At 37.7% G+C, this 16637-nt stretch overlaps 1 protein-coding gene across 1 annotated transcript; it reads left to right on the forward strand.

Annotated features, from left to right (window-relative positions):
- The first annotated feature begins 9316 nt into the window (after positions 1 to 9316).
- Positions 9317 to 16637, forward strand: cckb (cholecystokinin b). Its single transcript, XM_056480520.1, has 3 exons — positions 9317 to 9384; positions 10624 to 10847; positions 16207 to 16637. Exons 2-3 carry the CDS (start codon positions 10625 to 10627, stop codon positions 16335 to 16337), a joined length of 354 nt encoding a protein of 117 aa, XP_056336495.1. The 5' UTR covers positions 9317 to 9384; position 10624; the 3' UTR covers positions 16338 to 16637.

Below are 16637 nucleotides of genomic sequence, written 5' to 3' on the forward strand. Positions count from 1 at the left end.
GTGTGACACCACTGAGCCACCATACCAGCTTTTCTAGTCCAAATATCTAAAAACTCTTATATCAAAAAGCATTATATAGATGAGTAAAACTATTGTCTTTTTTCAGAAATAATATGATAAAATTAGGAGAGTTTTGCCTTAAAATAAATAATAAAAAATCTGCCAAAATGAAAGCAAAAATTGAGCTTTTCCTCATTGTCAGATTATTTTGCTTATTTTAAGGGAAAACTCTCTTAATTCTGGCTCATCATTTTTATAAAAAGACAATATTTTTTACTGAAAATGCTTCTTAATTTAAGAATTTTTTTGTATTTGGACTAGAAACAAGACACAAACTGTAAGTAGGAGCAGTATTTTTGCAGTGTGTGGAGTAAAAACAGCGTAATGAGTTTGTATTCCTCCTCAGAGTAGATCCGGTCATCATAAACGTGTAAAAGCTTAATAAAGCAGTGTTTGACGACCGAAAAGTAAAGTGTTTTTTCTTGCTCAAACCTCAGCGGTGTTGTAAAGGTGACAGAGATGCTCATATAAACACACACATTCATTTGGTTGTGAATTATTTAGTGTTTACTAAAGACGTTGTGTACAGTTTATCATCATGACATCTGCCATTGAGTGTGAGTTATCATCATGTTGGCTTGAGGAAGACGACACACTGATCTACGGTTTAACTTTAATCAAAGCAAAGCTGTAATACAATCTAACAAACATGCTATTTCTGTTTGTGTTTAATGCCATACTAGCTGCTACACTGCAAAAACAAACTCTTACTTAAGAGTTTTTGTCTTGTTTCTAGTCCAAATATCTAAAGATTCTTAAATCAAGAAGCATTTACTATAGCCAAGCAAGAAATATGGTCTTGTTTTCAGATATAATGAGTCAAAATGAAGTGTTTTTCCTTAAAATAAACACAATTATATGCACACACTACCTGACAAAAGGCTTGTTGCCTCTCCAAGTTTTAGGAACAGCAAATAATAACTTCTAGTTGATGATTTACTATCAGAAGTGTCTTATATGAAAGGTAAAGGCCTCTAGATGAAGCTTATTTGAGCACATTATAATCTGATCATGTCTTGATGTTGACTGATTTGATTAGGACAGTAAGGTCTGACTCTGCTTAGACTAAAGTCTGCTCACTGAACCTTCAATAATGTCCAGTATAGAATATGTGCTCATGCTGCAGTGGAAACAGAATGAATATTGTGTCTGACTCCATCATGAGCTTGGAGGACTGCATCCATACATCTCTGACATGACTCAAATCACTGATTAATAAAGTCATCTGGAATGGTGAAGAAAGCCTTCTTGCAGGACTCCCAGAGTTCATCAAGAGTCTTTGTGTTCATCTTCAACGCCTCCTCCTTCATCTGACCCCAGACGTGCTCAATAATGTTCATGTCTGGTGACTGGGCTGGCCAATCCTGGAGCAGCTTGACCTTCTTTGCTTTCAGGAGCTTTGATGTGGAGGCTGAAGTATGAGGAGCGCTATCCTGCTGGAGAATTTGCCCTCTCCTGTGGTTTGTAATGTAATGGGCAGCACAAATGTCTTGATACCTCAGGCTGTTGATGTTGATCATTCACTCTGCAGATCTCTCACACGCCCCCATACTGAATATAACCTCAAACCATGATTACTCCTTCAGCAATCTTGACTGATTTCTGTGAGAATCTTGGCTCCATGTGGGTTCCAGTAGGTCTTCTGCAGTATTGGTGATGATTGATGCAGATCAACAGATGATTCAGCAGAGAAATCCACCTTCTGACACTTTTACACATGATCAATTAGAAGTCAGTTATTATCTGTTGGGATTGATGACAAGACTTTAGTCAGGTCCACTGTAAATAAATCCATCATTTTACAGTTTATTTTCAGCAGCTGGTTTGCCGGAAAAAAACGTACAATAACGGCTGTTAAATTACAGAAATCTACCATAAAATAACGGACATTAAATTACAGAAATTTCCTTAGATCTAAATGAGGGGTTCTTACACCTTTTCCAACTTCAAATTACAGCACTTTTCAAGCACTTTCAAGATGCATTTTTATGTTTTTCCAGCACCTAACACTTCATTATTTTTTATTATTTTATTTACTTTACATTACTTTAGGTTAGGACTAATTAAGCTACTGTTGTAACTGTATGCAAATGTCCCACCTGTCAAAGGGTGACAGTTAAGGGGTTAAAGGGAAAACATGTTTAATGGTTGAAGATGCATCACCTCTCTGTAAGTACACTTGACATTCTATATATCCTAAATATAAATGACAAATAATCACCAGACAGATAAATACAATTTCAATAAACACTTTAATTGTGTAAAACAGGGGGGAAAAATCTGCCTTCTGCTCATCATGAGCAGCCCTCACATGGCATGGCGTGCAGTACACAATCAATAACTTAAATTAGCAAGGAAGTGCCCTTTAGACTGTCGAGTTTAGGAAAAAATGAATGAAAATAAAAATTGTGCAAAAATGAAACTGCACTGAACAAAATATAGTGCAAAAATAATAACTAGCTTATTCAGGATTAACGTAATATTTGCAAACGTCATCTTAATAACAGTAACTGTCTTTTCATGAGCTGCAATATTACTTTAATCTCAGTGAATGCAGGCTCAACTCACGATGGTGAACACACTGCAGTTGACAACATCATGACGATTAAATGTAGGATTAAATAGAACATCTCGTGCTTAAAATGTGTGGCAAACACTGTTACCTGCAAAGCAAACTCCCTCAGGCTTTACAGTCAATGGCTTTAGTCTGTTTCATAGCGGAGTTTAACCCACTGGAAGTCTTTATCCACTCTTTGAAAAGTGTAAATGATGGATTAACATTCACCACATGATCACGGATCAGATGTGCAGTTATTTGTAACTTCAGGTGGTTTGTAAAACTAACATCTGTCAGTGTTTCATTCTGTCATACTCAGACCTTTACATTTTCACGGCTGTAGCTTCCTCTCATTTAAAGGAAAGCGTTGACTGAGTGATTGACAGCTGATATTAACCAATCCATTTGCGTTCAGTTCAAACGCAGTGGGCCAATCAGAAGAGCTTTAAGGCGGGGCAGGCATTGTGGGCTTTGTTTACTGCAACAAGTTGACATGACGACTGTTTTAAACTGTTTCTGAGCGCTGCGTTTGGCGCTTTAGGTGCAAATATGCATTCTGCATGAATGTCTCCTAAATCTGCGCGTCCGGTGAATGAATTTCGAGCCCTGCAATTTCAAATTCAAGCAGGTTCAAGCACTTTGTCCAAAATCCAAGCACTTCTCTAACCTTTGAAAACTCTATATTAAAAATCAAGCATTTTCCAGGATTTCCAGCACCTGTACGAACCCTGTACATTTCTGGTAACTTTCTGTAATTCAGCCACTGATATTTTACAGTAAATTTCTGTAATTTAACACACATAAATATAATTAAAGTTTTTGTTCAAATATAAATAAAAGCTGAGGATAATGTTTTCCATAATGATGCCTCTTGTACATGGTCTTATTATCTTTTGAGAGAAGCCCGTGTCATTTCCAGTTAAAAACAAACTTGTTTATTGAATAAAAGTAACTTTAATTCAGAATTTGCCAGACCTATGAATACTTTCAGGCCTGACTGTATATATGTATGTTCTAATGATTTACAAAACTTCATAAACTCTTGCATAAGTCACACGTCTGTCAGTTCTGCTCAGTCTTCTCTCCAGTTAACATCTGGAAGTAACGTGGACATCTCACTTGGCCTTTTCTGGTCTGAAATGTGGTAATTAAGTGTCATTAATTGACAAGCCCCCCGGCACGTAATTACAGACGGCGCGAGGGACAGAATCTGCTTTAAATGACTCATTCATGTGTGCGGAGGAAAGTTTAAGCAGCACAGATTTACATACAGCGGGTCATCCTCAATTACTCTGGAATGATCTTTGGTAATGATGTGAATTATATCTGCAGTTTAACCTCCAGCCCTGCGTTTAGAGTCGAGCCTGTGATGACAGACACCCGTCACAGAAATCAGCTCATCATGCAGCTTCTGCATTCACTCATGGTAATTGTCTCAAATAATCCCGCTTGAAGCTATTTCAACAGCACTTGCTTTGACATGACGACTGATCCCCCACTGTAAAAATATCTGTAAGTTAGCAGGTTTACGTATTTTATTATTTAAGTTTTTTATTTTTATATTTTCCTGTTTATTTCTGCTTTTGAGTGTCATTATGGGATCTTAATCATTCTTCCAACAATTGATAACAGTGAAAACTTGACTTTCCTACACATGTGTAATAGTGTGCAGTGCTATATTGTCTGGGTCTGTGTTGTATATTACACTACAGAAACCTTGTATGCTATTTTACAGACTCAATTCTCTATATTATTTCTTATACATGATATTGTAACACATAACACATTTTCACATCAGGTTTAATGTGAGATGTTGCAGGTAAGACTGCACCCCTGAGTAGACCTGAGAGCGGTGATGAACTCTGGGTCAGTGGTGTTGATGAACTCAGACGGCTGTGATTATCAGCTCATCTTCACACCTGAAGGAGAAGACTGCAGTAAATAAATTAAAGTGCAGGTTTCCTTCACAGGACGGCGGCGGCTCCAATCCCACAAACACCTCCCACACGCCAGCCAATCAATCCTCACGCTTCACAGCACCTCCTACACACACACACACACACACACCGAACACACAGATCCTGCAGAGGAAAAACTGGAGGAGGAGAAAAGAGGAGGAGAAATGAGGAGAAATTGGGAGAAACGACAGGAAAAACAAGAGGAGAAATGAAGAGACAAGTGGAGAAATTAGGAGAAACAAGACGAGGAGAAACGAGGAGACACGTGGAGGAGAAATAAGGAGAACACAAAAAGAAATGAGGAGAAACTAGAGGGAAAACAAGAGGAGAAATGGAGAGACGAGTGGAGAAATGAGGAGAAATGAGGAGAAACAAGACGAGGAGAAAAGAGCAGACAAGAAAAGAAATAAGGAGAAAAGTGGAGGAGAAATCAGGAGAAACTAGAGGGAAAACAAGGAGGAGAAATGAGATGACAAAATGAGAAAGGAGAAATGAGAAGAAACAATACAAGGACAAAAGAGGAGACAAAAGAAAAAATAAGGAGAAATGAGGAGAAACAAGATGAGGAGAAAAAAGGAGACAAGAGAAGAAATAAGGAGAAAAGTGGAGGAGAAATAAGGAAAAAGTTAGAAGAAATTAGGAGAAACGACAGGAAATACAAGAGAAAAAATGAAGAGACAAGTGGAGAAACAATAAGAAATGAAGAGAAAGAAGGAGAAAAGTGGAAAAGAAATAAGAGAAAAAAGAGGAGAAATGAGGAGAAACAAGAGGAGGAGAAAAGAGGAGACAAAAGAGGAGAACTGAAGAGACAATAGGAGAAAAGAGGAGGAATGAGAAAAACGGAGGAGAAAAGGAGTGGAAATACAAGAAACAAGAGGACAAGAGGAAGAGAATTGAGGAGAAAACAGAACAAATTAGGGGATTAATGGAGAGACAAGAAAACACAAGGAGACAAATAGAGAATTTATGAGGAAAAAGGAGAAACAAGACAAGAAAAGAGAACTGAGGAGAGAAGGGGAGAAAAGATGAGAAAAAGGAGAAAAAAAGAGAAGGAGACAAGATGAGAAGAAATTAGAAAAAAGAAGAGAAATGAGAAACAAGCAGACGAGGAGGAGAAAAGCAGAAAAGAGGAGAGAAAATACAAGAAACAAGAAGTTAAATGAGGAGAAAAACAGAAGAAACAACAGGAGACAATGAAAAACAAAAGGGAGAAATGAGGAGAAACAAGACAAGGAGAAAAGAGGAGACAAAAGAAGAAATAAGGAGAAAAAGAAAAGAAACGAGGAAAAATGAAAAGACAAGAGGAGAAACAGAAGGGGGAGAAAAGACGAGACAAACAGGAGAAATGAGGAGATGCAGGGAGGAGAAAAAAGAAGATGAAAAGAGAAAAAAGAGGAGAAACAAAAGGAGGACAAGAGGAGGAGAAATGCGGAGAGACAAGAGGGGGACAGGGGAGAAAAGAGGAGAAAAAAGAGGAGAACAAGAGAAAGAGAATTGAGAAGAAGATGAGAAGATGAACAGAGAAAAAAAGAGGAGAAACAAAAGGAGGACAAGAGGAGGAGAAATGCGGAGAGACAAAAAGACAATAGGGGGACAGGGGAGAAAAGAGGAGAGAAATGATGAGAAACAAGAGGAGAACAAGAGAAAGAGAATTTGAGGAAACAAAAAGAGAATTTAAGAGAAAAGAGGAGACAAAAAGAGGAGAATTGAGAAACATGAAGGAGAAAAGAGAAGAGAAAATATGAGAAACGAGAGACTAAAATAGGAAAACAGAAGAAACAACAGGAGACAATGAAAAACAAGAGGAGAAAGGAGGAGAAACAAGAGGAGGACAAGAGAAATGAGACAAGAGGAGAAACGAGGAGAAACAAGAGGAAAAAACAAGAGGAAAAAACAAGAGGAAAAACGAGGAGAAACAAGAGGAAAAAACAAGAGGAAAAACGAGGAGAAACAAGAGGAAAAAACAAGAGGAAAAACAAGAGGAAAAAACAGAAAAACAAAAGGAGGAGAAATAAAGAGAAACGAGGAGAAACAAGAGGAAAAAACAAGAGGAAAAACGAGGAGAAACAAGAGGAAAAAACAGAAAAACAAAAGGAGGAGAAATAAAGAGAAACGAGGAGAAACAAGAGGAAAAAACAAGAGGAAAAACGAGGAGAAACAAGAGGAAAAAACAAGAGGAGAAACAAGGAGAAACAAGAGGAAAAAACAGAAAAACAAAAGGAGGAGAAATAAAGAGAAACGAGGAGAAACAAGAGAAGAAAAGATGAGAACTGAGGAGACAAGAGGAGAAACAAAATGAGGAGAACAAGGAGGAGAAGAACTGAGGAGAAACGGAAGAAGCAAAAGGAGACCAGAAGATAAATGAGGACAGAGATGAGACCAGTGTAGAGGAGGAGAAACAAGAGGAGGAGGAGAGAGACGGAGCGACAGACAAGCTGAGATCTGGATTTACTCACAGCTCTTTCTGTGAATCTTGACTCATAACCTGAAGTCAGCAGATTCTCCAGTGAAGCCACTCAGATAATGACTGAGTGCTGCTGTTGTTGAGTGACGTCTCCATCAAACCTCTAACATTACTGTACAAATCAGGAGATCCGCTGTTATCAGATAGACCAGGTTATCTGAAGTGAAATCAGGTTATTGTTCTTACCCAACACAGCAGGCTCTGTTCTGTGCACAAGTGTGTATAAACGGCAGTGTGACGGCAGATGAAGACTCTGATGAACAGACGCAGCACGACTACCAAGAAAATGGCCTTGAGACAGGTATCGGTACATCATGTTTACACCAAACTCATTATGAAAGTACAATTCCAGAAGGTTATGCAATTCATAAAGTTATATAAAGTCTGTGAAAGACTGGAGGAGCAGTTATCAATGACTCAGTTACAATTCAGACTCACACTTCTGTTTATCTGAGCCAAAGCTGGACATCCAGAAACAAACCATCTATTCACAATGGTCATATATGTCATTCATGTAACTCTACTGCAATACCGAAATTCTCCAGATGTAAAGTTTGTATGGGTCATTCTGTGATGAATGGGTTAATCACCATCACACAATGTGAATTTGCAATGCAGAGCTCATCAACCTTTCAAAACACAGCACAATGTGTAACAAGTTCATAGTGGAAGTCAATGGAATGACATATGCAAAGAATAAATATTATTATTGTTCAATATTATTATTAAAATCATATATTAAATATTATTAATGATAAAATTATTATTAAATGCTCATATGAAGCATTGATTTACTTGCATTTGGTTTAATTGTAGATATTTTAGGCACCTATTATGTAAAAATCCCTTTTATGCAGGGTTTAACCCCAGTTGTGTCAGCAGTGTGTGAGTATCTCCAGCAGCCTCTAATGCTCAACATGAGTTAAGTGTGTTTGTTCTAATCAGACTTGATGAATTGATTGACATTCTCCCTTTGTACGTGTCATCAGAGAGGGAAAGCCCCGCCCTCTAGTGCCCATCTCTCCATCTCATTAGCATAAACAGCAGCCCTGAGTGAGAAGCAGCCGTCTGTCCATTAGCCATTAGAGTGTTTGAGCTGCTGAAGATAATGTCAGCATAGACTAAGAGGATTATAGATGTGGAGTTTTAGATGAACAGAGACAGGAGCGACATAGACTGACAGAGGCATGAAGCACACACTCACACTGAAACACACACAGCACTGACAACACACACACTGCTGTTTTACACCTGTCACTATGCTTATGCATCTGTAGCTCCGCCCTCTTCTAAAAAGAGCACAATCTCATTTGCATTTAAAGCGACAGTCACCAAAACACCACAATTAGGATCAAAGCCTGAAAGGGTCAGTTTCAGAGAGCGTGAGGACATTATCTGTGTGATATTCTCAGCTCAAACACACACACACACACACACACTCTAGAAACAGCAGAGACGCATTTACAGCTTGTCAAAAGAAGCAGAATAGGTCTCCTTTAATATAATAAGTGCTGCACTGCTCATGTGAGTCAGTAGTTGGCGCTGTGTGAGGCACAAAACACTTCATTAACTACACATCACACCACAACTACATATAAGAATATATAAACACTACTCCACACATTTACCTTCAGAGGTTTGCATTTTCAATTCTCAAAACACTGTTACTGTAAATACACTGCAAAAGATCCTTTTCTTACTCAGAGCTTTAGTAAAATACTCTGTTTTTACACCATTGTCAGGTTATGCTGCTTGTTTACAGACTCATTATTCCTGAAAACAAGACAGTCTTTTTCACTTGTCTAGAAAATGCTTCTTGATTTAAGATTTTTTTATATATTTGGATTAGAAACAAGACTCAAACTCAAAGTAAAGCATGTTTTACAGTGTAAGCAGCCAAACGCATGAAAGATTGTGTGTTTTTAGCTGAAAATGTGTTTTGCCAACACACACCCAAAATCTGCAATGCCCTGCCTAATGTCACAGACTTTCTGGAAATGACTACGGGTCAAAGTATTCCCAAAATCAAATGTAAACCGTGATAGTTTAAATAGTATAATTTACTATCTACAAAGAAAACAAACAGCACACACACATGCACAAGTTTTCCTGCAGATTAATTTTACTTGTACAAAAAAAGCAGAAGCAAAAATAGCATGGAATGCACATATATATATGCTCAATCACATTCCATATGTGTGTGTGTGTGTGTGTGTGTGTGTCTGAGCGAGTGAATGCATGTGTGTGCGTGTGTGTGTGCGTCACAGCAGGGTATATAAGTGCTTCTCTCCCTCCTTCCTCAGAAACTGACTTTCATTCTCCTCTAAGCTCACAAACTGAATAAGGTAAGAGATCTATCTATCTATCTATCTATCTGTCTATCTGTCTATCTATCCATCTATCTATCCATCCATCCATCCATCCATCCATCTATCTATCTATCTATCTATCTATCTATCTATCTATCTATCTATCTATCTATCTATCTATCTATCTATCTATCTATCTATCTATCTATCTATCTATCAATCTATCTATCTATCAATCTATCTGTGTCTATCTATCTGTTTATCTATCGTTATATCTATCTATCTATCCATCTGCCTATCTGTCTATCTCTATTTTGGGTGAAGTTTATACATTAGGTCTACATATTAATATTAAAGTGATTTACAGTGTAACTTTAGAGTTTTGCTTTATTTCATACAAAATGTTAGCTATAAAACTAATATATTTACTCAGCATTAATTGTTTTTCCTTCGCATTAGTTTAACACCCAGTTATGCTTACTGGGGGTTTGCAAAACTATAATAATAATAATAATAATAATAATAATAATAATAATAATAATAATAATATTAATAATAATACTAACAGCTATTGCAATGTGTTTTTTACATGCAAGTTCAGTTGATTATTTAATTATTTCTGAATCAACTGTGTGGGAAAAGTAGTTTGTGTTCAGGAAATTAAAAATCAGAAATGTAAAAGAGCATTAATTCAGATAAAACAGGCGATTAATTAGTAAAATAAATGAACTCTTTAACTTCCACTCTAATCATTTATTGATATACGCCATCAAGCAAATTTAGATTTTTCAGTTTTAAAGAAAACACATTGACAGAAAGGTTAACAAGGAGTGCACGATGCATATTAAAGTAAATATGCATATATTAAAAATTAAACAACTCATCATAAAACAACAACTCCTCTGTGTTTTTGTCTTGTTTCTAGTCTAAATATCTGAAAGTTCTGGAATAAAGAAGCATTTTCTAGACAAGCTAAACATATTGGGTTGTTTTCAGAAATAATGAGTCAAAATGAAGTGAATTTTAATTAAAACAAGTCAATTAATCTGCCAATGGAGGAAGAGAAATGATCACATTTAAAGCGAAAACATGATAACTTCACTATTATTTTGCTTGTCTTCTTGATTTAAGACTCTAGAAAGTAAAACTCTAAGTAAGGAAAGCCTTTTATTGCAGTGAAGCGAACACATTTAATATCATCATTAATTAAACATCTAATAATGAAGTGTAATAAAAAGCGCTGAGGTCTTACTGCCGTGTGTTGCTTCTGCACAGGATGAACAGCGGGGTGTGTGTGTGTGTGATCCTGGCTGCGCTCTCAGTCTCAGTGTCGTGTGCATCTCGGCCGCTCTCAGATGAGCGCTCTCTCTCCGCACGCCGGCTCGCCCGCTCCACCAGCCTCACCCTCCAGCAGCCGCTGCCACCCGCGGACGACACCCAGCCAGACACCCGCGCCAACCTCAGCCAGCTGCTCGCCAAACTCATCTCCACTAAAAAAGGTGAGAGTCTGAGGAGACCTGAGGAGGAGAGCAGAGAGAAGCTTCAGAACACACACACACACACACACACACAATGACATATGCACATAGACATATACAGTATGCACACACACGTATATACACACACATACGCACACACCTCTACGCATGCACACTTAAGCACACACACATATGCCCACACACACACACGCACACGCACGCACGCACGCACGCACGCACACACACACACACACACACACACACACACACACACACACATGTAAATCTCTATAACTGCCTGCTCTACTAAACGGTTGACCATATTTTGACTGTATAAATAATGGCTCACACACACACACACACACACACACACACACACACACACACACACACACAGCCTTGGTGGTTTACAAAATAATCAAACAAACATTCTCCTGTTGCACTACTGCACTTGATTTTGGATTTTCAAGAATCTGTTAAATGAGAATCTGAAATATTTTATGGCAATAATAAAGGTGATTTAGTGTTCAGATGTGTTTTATTTTGATTATGTTTTTAAATAAATTAGTCTTACACTTCATATTTTCTGATTTTTTATAGTATATGAATTAATTCTGGTACCATAAACCTACATATCAGCCATTTAGTAGAGGCTGATATTTGAAATATTATGGGATGTGTTAAAAAAAACGCATTGAGTGTGTTTACAAGCGACATTAGGAGTTAAGAAATACAATCCAAACATGTTTTTTTCTTGGTGGGGCAATTATAGGGATATCCACACACACACACACACACACACATATGTATCCGCACACATATAGGTGCACACACATTTACGTGCACACACAAACACACAATATATGCACACACATATATACATACGCACACACTCACAGTGCTCAGCGTAAATAAGCACACCCCCTTATGAATATGAATATTTTTCTCCATTGCTCAGTGAATGTAAACAGGTTTTATTAAACTATTATACTCATTATAATAAGAGTTTGGTCACTGAACATCTTCAGGAATAGACAGATAATGAACTTCAAACTAGTTATTGCTAAAACATTTACAAACTACAAAATATCCACAACATTTCCACATGTTATGCTTCTCTTGATATTTCCTGGTTATTAAAATTGTGTTTAATATTTCCATATATTAATGGTTGTGTAGTGTGTAGTAATGTTTGGACTGTGATCCTCATTTTGTTGATCAGTTTTGTTTTTGTTCTGACTAATCTAATGTATCGGCATTAATATACTATTGTGAAGCATGCTGGAGAGAATATCACTGAAAAACAGAGATCTGTGAGGGGTCAGATCATTTATGATCAATACTATACGCACGCACACACACGCACACACACGCACACACACGCACACACGCCACAGTGTGAAACACTCATCCTGAGATGAGACAGAGATTATTTTTGTTCTGCTCTCTCTCTTTATATTTCTCTTTCCTTTCTCTTCTCCATGGATATTATGGGTCAAAGATGATGACCAAAGGGTCAAAATAATAGCACAGAAATGCTGATTTTAAAATCTTTAGAAATCCCCCTATATAATGTTATTAATAATAAGCAATAAACAACCCATTTTAATAATTTCTATTGTTTATCTTCCTCTCTGGATTTCCAGCAGACACTCAAATTATGTTAATCATAGAATAGTTTTATGTCTGTAATATAATATATATATATATATATTATACTTTTCTATCTTCTTTATACTTTTACACTCCAGATTTATTATTCGTCTACAAGAAGTTCATCATTTCAAACAGAAACACATTTAGTACGATCACTTAATCTTTCATATATTTTAATAAGCACCGCTCAGAACAAGTATGTGTATAATAAAAATAAATAAATATACTTATTATATATAATATTAATACATTAATATGTTTTATTATATATACACTTATTTGACCTATATATATATTAATTTCATTCATTATTATACATTTCATTAGGGCCACCACAGCGGAATGAACCGCCAACTATTTAGCATATGTTTTACACAGCGGATGCACTTCCAGCTGCAACCCCGTACAGGGAAACACCCATACACACTCATTAACACACACACACACACACTCATACACTACGGCCAGTTTAGTTGATCAGTTCCCCTATAGCGCATGTGTTTGGACTGTGGGGGAAACCGGAGCACCCGGAGGAAACCCACACCAACACGGGGAGAACATGCAAACTCCACACAGAAACATCAACTGACCAGCCGAGACTCGAACCAGAGACCTTCTTACTGTGAGGCCACAGTGCTAACCACTGAGTCACCGTGCCGCCCATATTAATTAATATATATAATTTGATTTACTGCAGCATATACTGTAGTTTGATGCACAATCTCCACTGCACAAAATATGCTTTACTTATTCAGAGTTTGCCTTTTTAAAAACAGCAGAATAATCTGGCAATGGGGTTAAAATAATCCTGTTTTTGCTTTAAATAAACGTGATTTCTCTTCCCATTGTCAGATTATTCTGCTTGTTTTAATTGAAAACTCTCTTCATTTAAACTCATTATTTCTGAAACAACACTATGTTTTCCAGTCTGGAAAATGCGTCTTGATTTAGGAATATTTCAATATTTAGACTAGAAACAAGACCAAACTCAGAGTAAGAGCAGCATTATTTTGAGTGCTTCTTCACGTTCCACACACAACTGTAGATTTAGGGCAGAACAACAACAGGAAGGCAGAAAACAGCGAAAATCATTACATGAAATGACAGGTTAGTGTGTAATGAGTGTGTGTGCTCAGTCACGCACAGTACAGTAGCTCCAGGTGAGCGTTACCAACACAAACACACACTTCAGCCGGTGTGTGTTTACGCCGCAGGTGAACATCGGGCGGATATCTGGAGTCAGGTGTGCTCCATTACATTGCATAAGCACTCATTAGGGCGTCTTCAAAGCCTGTTTAACCATTATGGGCTAATCACAGGAACAGGGACGAGCAGAGGAATGTGTGTGTGTGTGTGTGTGTGTGTGTGAGAGAGAGAGAGAGTTTTCTGATGACCACTAATGAAGATATATTGAAGAATATTGGATGAAATGATGTACACAGGAGACATGAGAGTTAATGGTTACCAGTTTCCAACATTCTTCAAAGTATCTTCTCTTGTGTTCAACTGAAAAATAAAAGCAAGTGGAGACAGTAAATTAGCAAAATTAAAAATTATTTGTGAACTGTCCCTTTAAGACAAGTGTGAGTGTGTGTGTGTGTGTGTGTGTACTCTGTATTTCTTACATTGTGGGGACCAAATGTCCCCACAAGTATAGCAACTATGTGTGCATGCGTGTTTTAACTTGTGTGTGTTTGAGTACATGTGTGTTTTAGTTTGTGCATGTGTTTTAGTTTGTGTGTGTGTGTGTGTGTGTGTGTGTGTGTGTGTGTCTCTGTCTCTCAGTCTCTCTCTCTGAGATGAAAACAATAGCATTAATGTGTTTTGAGAACTAATTGATGCCATTAACCAGAGTCCTATTTTTTCTGTGAGACTTTAATCTGCTGAGTGGGAGTGTGTGTGTGTGTGTGTGTGTGTGTGTGTGTGTGTGTGTGTGTGTGTGTGTGTGTGTGTTTCACATGTCAGCATGTCACAGCAGGTTTAGAGCCTTCAAAGAAACCATAGTATGTATGTAGTGCGTGTTAAACGTCTCCCATCTGCTGTACACAGAATCACACCCTTCACAACAGACTGAGTGACACTGAACATGCTGTGTGTGTGTGTGTGGAGCTGACCACACACACACACACACACACACACACACACACACACACACACACACACACACACACACACACACACACACACACTCTTCAATGTGCTTCTGCAATCATCATTAAGCAGCACTTCAGTCCAGCGCAGGTCAAGAGGATCCCGAGTCTTTAACACAGCAACACGAGCTTCAGATGAGAGTCTCAGAGCTGTTCTGCACTCAGATAGTGACGTCCTCTGTGTGTTCAGACTACTTATATTGAAAAGCAGCTGTGTTGGAGGATAACTGGACTGTTTTATCTGTAATCCACCTCAATTTGGGAAAACTACACTGCAATCAGTGCTTTTCTTAAGAGTTTTGTCTCATTTCCAGTCCAGTTTAGGTTTAAGATTCTGACGGTATGATAACCTTGAATAAAGAGATCAGGGTTTTGCTGTATTGTGATCGCTCCTCTAACATATATATTCTTTTTAAATGCCCGAGTAAAAAACTAAAACCTTTTCCCTTTTGAACACAATATATTGAATTCTGAGAAACATTTAATAATTCTGGCGCAGTAAACATGTCAGGCTCAATAATTCGGACTCCTGCGGTCTTCATTAGTTTTAAAAACACTGATTTCTTTACAATTTAAAACAGCATCTTTGGAGATCTTTCCTGCTGGAGATACTGCTGTCCAAAAAATGTAAATAAAATAACCTGATTAAAAAAATCATACACATACCTTATAGATTTCATCGGGTTTTAAACCTTGACTTTTCCAAACCGCAGTATACCTTGAAAACGGTCATCGTCTCATGCCTAGTGCAAATATCTGAAAATTCTGAAATCAAGAATCAAGTCTAGTGCATTTCTCTGCACAAGTCAAAATAATATTTAATATTCGGAAATATTGTGTCAAAATGAAGTGAGTTTTTAATTAAAACAAGCTGAATAATCTGCCAATGGGGCAGTGGAATAATCTTTATTTTCTGCTTCCCCCATTGTCAGATTAATTGACTTGTTTAAGTGCAAAACTCTCTTCATTCTGACACATTATTCCTGAAAACAAGACTTTATTATGTACTCGTCCTGAAAACGCTTCTTAATTTAACAATTTGAAGATATTTGGACTCAAAACTTGACAGAAACTGTGTCGACTGTAACTGTGCATTGTCATTCAATCATTCATTTTCTTTTCAGCTTAGTCCCTTTATTAATCTGGGGTTGCCACAGCAGAATGAACCACCAACTTATCCAGCATATGTTTTATGCAGCGGATGGCCTTCCAGCTGCAACCCATCACTGGGAAACACCCATACACTTCCATTCACACACATACACTATGGACAATTTAGCCTACACAATTCCCCTATAGCGCATGTGTTTGGACTGTGGGGGAAACCAGAGCACCCGGAGGAAACCCACGCCAACACGGGGAGAACATGCAAACTCCACACAGAAACACCAACTGACCCAGCTGGGACTCGAACCAGAGACCTTCTTGCTTTGAAGCGAGACCATTGCACCACCATGCCGCCCATTATGCATTGTAGAATCCACTAATCAGATGTGATAAAGCAGCATCTATAATATAAAATGATCCTATTCTAGATTGAATGTTAATCAATGGCCTGTTTCTCCGTCTCGTAGGCTCCGTTCGCCGGAACTCCTCCATAAACAGCCGAGCGAACAGCGTCAACCACCGGATAAAAGATCGGGATTATGTGGGCTGGATGGACTTCGGCCGCCGGAGCGCTGAGGAATATGAATACTCATCATAAACCCATATAAATACAGATATACAAGTCATCCGGCTCCTCATCTACCAATAATAAAGAGTATATTTATTTCTACTATTGTTATTATTATTATTATTATTATGTACATTTGTTAAGACTCCTGTATAATGCAATATACCTACACATATGCCTAATTTTGCAACAAAAAAAAGAAAAAAAAGGTGTGAGAGTATCGCTGTAGTGTTTCATCTGATCTGATGTCCCTCACGCTGAGAGTCTCTGAGCTCATGTGTTTGTCACGGTTTTCAATAAATCAGGTCAGCATTCAACTTTGGCCTTAAA

Source organism: Danio aesculapii, chromosome 19, assembly GCF_903798145.1.
Source record: "Danio aesculapii chromosome 19, fDanAes4.1, whole genome shotgun sequence".
NCBI classification, from domain to species: Eukaryota; Metazoa; Chordata; class Actinopteri; order Cypriniformes; family Danionidae; genus Danio; species Danio aesculapii.

Bases quoted from the DNA above. Each gene is read 5' to 3' on its own strand.
- cckb (XM_056480520.1), top strand. From the start codon at position 10,625: ATGAACAGCGGGGTGTGTGTGTGTGTGATCCTGGCTGCGCTCTCAGTC. The intron at 10,848-16,206 runs GTGAGAGTCTGA...TCCGTCTCGTAG, and splicing joins ACTCATCTCCACTAAAAAAG to GCTCCGTTCGCCGGAACTCC.